The sequence below is a fragment of the Gadus macrocephalus genome, chromosome 8 (genome assembly GCF_031168955.1).
Source record: "Gadus macrocephalus chromosome 8, ASM3116895v1".
Taxonomy (NCBI): Eukaryota; Metazoa; Chordata; class Actinopteri; order Gadiformes; family Gadidae; genus Gadus; species Gadus macrocephalus.
Window position 1 is genome coordinate 2,062,951 of NC_082389.1, and position 4,896 is coordinate 2,067,846.

Here is a 4,896-nt window from a genome sequence, read left to right on the forward strand (position 1 = left end):
TGTACCCCAGACGGGCCAGGAAGGAGGCACAGCTGATGGAAGCCGGCCCGCAGCCAATCAGAGCGATGGGTACGTTGTAAGACTCTGGCATCTCATTGGCCGGCGGCAGCTCCGGGTTGCGGATCTGCGGGATTCCCATCTTGCTGAACACCTGATGCGGGGAGACCCGAAACAGACCCAGTCAGGAAGACCCGAAACAGACCCAGTCAGTAAGACCCGAAACGGACCCAGTCAGGAAGACCCGAAACGGACCCAATCAACACTCCGTCTCATTAGAGGAACAAGCACAGTATGACACTGACAACATGTTGAGCCTGCTCTAGAGCTGGGCGATTAATCGATTTTTAATCGTAATTCAAATTAATGGTCAATAATCGATTTTTTTTTAAATAAAATCGATTATTAAATAATCGATTATTAAATTTCAACATGGCAGCATGCGCTGAAAATAGTGAGTGTTTAGACGTTGCCTTTAGTCTGTGGACACCAAATGTTGCTTTTAGGATTAGAAAAATAACTTTTATCAAAAAGTAATTTTGACCCCCAAAGTGTTTGAATCAAATGTTTACTGAGAGAAAACCATGAAGTGTGTTATTCTTGAACGCAACTTATAGAAGTAGTTAATGTGTTACGCAGCGACGTCCCAGTTTATGAGACGGGTCCGCATCCTTGACCCTCCGAAGAGCACGTCCCTCCCGCCATGTGAGATAACGTACCTCTGTCGCAAACTGCTGCAACCCCCCTATGTTAATGGGCCCTTCCTCCGAGGCAAACAGGTTGCAGCCGCCGACACACAGCTCCGAGGTGGGACAGACCATTCCACAGGTCAGCCCCAGGGGGTTATCAGAGAGGATGGAACGGGCCGACCCATAGTAGTTCTGGAAGAAACAAATATATCAAAATTAACATTAAAGCACCCACACAGTATAAGCATGGTGTGTGTGTGTGTGTGTGTCTGTGTGTGTGTGTGTGTGTGTGCGTGCGTGAGTGTGTGTCTGTGTGTGTGTGTGTGTGTGTGTGTGTGTGTGTGTGTGTGTGTGTGTGTGTCTGGGTATGTGTGTGTGTGTGTGTGTGTGTGTGTGTGTGTGTGTGAGTGTGTGTCTGTGTGTCTGTGTGCGAGCGTGCGTGCGTGCGTGCGTGTCTGTGTGTGAGTGTGTGAGTGTGTGTGCATGTGCGTGCCTGCGTGCGTGTGCATGTGCGTGCGTGCGTGCGTGTGTGCGTGCGTGTCCTACCTTATTGGATATACTGGTAATAAATGACTTTATGTCCAGGTTGGTGGGACAACTCTTCTGACAGGGGGCGTCTACACATTTGAGACACCTGTGATGACACGGGAAGCGTTACCTCACAGGCTGAAGGTTAGTCTCAGTCTTCCTATGACCAAGCAAGAAGTAGGACGTACTTGGACACAAGGAATGAGTCAGACACAACAAAAAGAAAGTTAGAATTAAATAAATCACTTAAAAGTAAACAATCCTTCTCTCTCTCTCTCACACACACACTTACTTAGTCACCCAGTTACACACACACATACTGACACACCCACACACACACACACACACGGTCTGTTTGAATGTTTAGACACACAGACACACACCCACCCAGACCCCCACCCACACACACCCACACCCACACACACACACACACACACACCCACCCACCCTACCACCCAATCACACACACACACACATACACACCCACACACCAACAGGGTCTGGGGGGGTTCTGGTGTAAAGTGCATGTTGACTCGCCCAACCCCCCCACCAGATAGGCTGTGTGTGTAGACCCGACATAAGCAGGTTCAAGGGCCCCATAGATCAACGTATGAACTACTGCGGCCCGCGGCCTCCTCCTCTAGGCCCACAGCGCTCGGGCGGGGGGGGGGGGGCTCTCTGACCTCATGGCCTCGCGCAGAGCTCCGCGTTCGCTCAGCGTCGTGTGTTTGATGTCGTCAAAGTTGTTCTCCAGCTTCACGCACGACTGGGGAGCGGAAAGCAGGAGGAAGATGAGGAAGAAGTTGGAGGAGGAAGTTGGAGGAGGAAGATGGAGGAGGAAGATGGAGGAGGAAGATAGAGAGGAGGAAGATGGAGGAGGAAGATGGGGGAGGAAGATGGTGAAGAGGAAGATGGAGGATTCAGCGCGCACGCACAGCTGAGCTCAAACAGGGCCATGTATAAATTAGGATGCTTTATTAGCATATTATATGACTATACTAAGTACTAACTAATACAACTTTTCAATGATAGTACGCCATACCATACTATTATGCTATACTAGAGTACACTAATATGCTACCTAAATGCTACCCATTAAGTTAAGTATACTTCATATCTAAGTTAACTAAAATATATTTCATATTTCATTTTCTGACACATTGACATGTTGTGTGCGCGTGAATGTGTTTGTGCATGCGTGTGTGAGTTTGTGTGTGTGTGTGTGTGTATGTGTTTGTGTGTGTGTGGGGGGGGTTTCTTACATCACAACCATGCTCAGCGTTCCTCTTCCAGTGTTTCTTCTCTTTCTTCTTGGTTGCCGTGGAGATGACGTCGGCGTGTGTCTTCACTCTTGGGTTCAGAGCCAAGATGCTCTGTTGGAATAAGAAGTTTCACACCCTCACTGAAAACAAATTACATTTTTCTATATCCAAGTTTGCAAATGCTCCCCCTGTAGGCCTATTGTACAGCGACGATCTGGAGCCTTTACGAGGATGATTCCAGTTTAATTACAATCCCTTACGTCCCTCGGTTATTTGCAACTATTGGTATTTTTGACATTCATCTTCCAAAAGAAAGTGTGCTTGGTTTCTGTAAACTGCTGAGTGCAGCAACTATTTAAATTGCTACATAATGTATTGATAAAGATATAGTTATATTGATATAATTACTCTAATATACTATATATATTAATTACTAAATTAATTAACAACTATAATTCAAGCAGTTCTCCCATGCAAACGTATACATTTACAGTTACACATTTACATTAAAATAAATAGAATAACGAAAAACGTGTCAACCATCAACCCCTATCTATGCAACATTTGCAACAGAAAATAACTTGCTGCTTATTTTTCTCGTTTTGCACATGTGAAACTGAAAGTGTTTCTACATCTCAGACTTCCCTCTCCAAACAGTAATGTAATAGTCAGCAACAATCAAAAGAGCGTGGTGCGGGGGGGAGATCTGCCCGAGATGTGACACAAGTTGCTCAAAGGATTTGTGTCCTAGAAAAGTTCAAGTTGAGGGTGAAGGAGGAAGAGGTATATAAGATATAATATAATATATAATCTTCATCTGGTCACATGATATATCATTTAGAACTCACTCCCACACCAACAGCTGCAGAGTATGGCTTACATTATACTAGCCTACTTATTCTAATATTAAGGAATACAATCCTACATTACTCAACGTATGTTGAAGACAGGGGAAGAGGGGGAAAAAAATCGATATCTCTACCTCTATGTCGGGTAGGTCTTTACTCAACATTCTGCTCAGCTCTGCTCCAACGCGCACCGTCCAAATAGTCCGTGATAATAGCGTTCACAAGGTAGTCGAGATCCCACGGTATTAAGGATATTCAAGAGGTCCGAAGCACTGTCCGGGACGACTCTGATCCGCAGATGATTCTCTAGAACAGTGGGACGTACCTTTGCACTTGGACCGCTTCCAAACCACGTGACCATTATAGAGGATCATTTTATGGTTCCTTATTCCCACAAGGTTTCGGTTTGATCCGGGATTAGGATATATATACATTGATGTTGACGTGCCATAGCGACTTCAGTTCATATGTCAATACGATGATACTGAAATTGAAATATTTCGAATATAATTATCTTTCTATTACCTGTTACAACTACTAAAGAGTGTTGCTTCTGCCCCACGTCGTTGTTTAAGTACAAGGATAATTAAATATGCTGAACAGCGCCATCTGGCAGTCATTAGTAAATTGGTCAAGTTAAACAACCTTGAATAACATTAGCAAATGTTATTCAAGTTTGTTTAATCAGGCAACCGTTTAAAACCGTAGAGCCAACACGGTAAATGTGTTTAATAATGCAACGATTCTGTTCAATGGAGCAAAAGATATGTTTGATGGGTTTCGTGCACCCCAAATATGACTATCCGCGCCAATGGGAGCTGTGTCATCCCTCAGGTGTAGCCAGGGGCGCAACTGCCTACTTTCTGGGGGGTATGCAGACACATAGCAGGCGCCCCCCCCCCCCCCACTAAAACACACTCTGATATTGAATCAAAAAATTCATTTTGAGTGCACCAGGACAGATATCCGGTGTTTTTTTTAGAGGCAGCCTTTCTAAGATGCTCTGCCAGTGATGCTCATACCGTGCTATAAGAGATCAAGGATACCCAGAAAATTTCCATTTCTAGGATTTCCTATCCGTGCATTTTGTCCCTGTGAAAAAGAGTTTCCTCGACGCACAATGTTGTTGGTAAAAACATATTTTTACTTAAAAACAATACCGCAACAGTCGAGTCACTGGCACAACTCAAGCCGCCCTCCAGTCTAGAACTCTGGCCCTCAGGAGCACCAGAATGGGTGTGGCTCAATTAACCTATGAGCCACAGCTGCAGACTATTGCAGGGCTAACAGCCGGACAGGAACACAGGAATCTTTTCAAACGATAGTTATGTTATTATAACTCTAGTTCTATAGTCCTTTTTCCATCAAAAAGATAATGCGCTTTAAAATGATGCGCATCAAAGTTAGTGCAACATATGTGATGGAAAAAGGGTTATATCGCTCTAACGCCGATTTTGTCGCACTAAGTTAATTCGCTCTGCAGAGGTGGTTTTGGGAAAGTTCTAGCGACATAAAAGTAATGGAAAACGGCTGAAGCGATATAGAATGTCGCGCATGCTCATTGTTGATGGA

At 44.7% G+C, this 4,896-nt stretch overlaps 1 protein-coding gene across 1 annotated transcript in view; it reads right to left on the reverse strand.

Moving 5' to 3' along the window:
- The window catches only part of dpydb (dihydropyrimidine dehydrogenase b), a 20,950-nt gene extending 17,301 nt beyond the window's left edge, over positions 1-3,649 (reverse strand). The window contains exons 1-6 of the mRNA XM_060060006.1: positions 3,459-3,649; positions 2,477-2,587; positions 1,898-1,980; positions 1,233-1,320; positions 717-878; positions 1-151 (exon numbers count right to left, since the gene is read on the reverse strand). The exon at positions 1-151 is cut by the window's left edge and continues 46 nt beyond it. Of these exons, the coding sequence (XP_059915989.1) occupies positions 1-151; positions 717-878; positions 1,233-1,320; positions 1,898-1,980; positions 2,477-2,587; positions 3,459-3,488 (625 nt within the window). The 5' untranslated portion in view covers positions 3,489-3,649. The remainder of the gene's footprint in view (positions 152-716; positions 879-1,232; positions 1,321-1,897; positions 1,981-2,476; positions 2,588-3,458) is intronic.
- Positions 3,650-4,896: the final 1,247 nt, after the last annotated feature.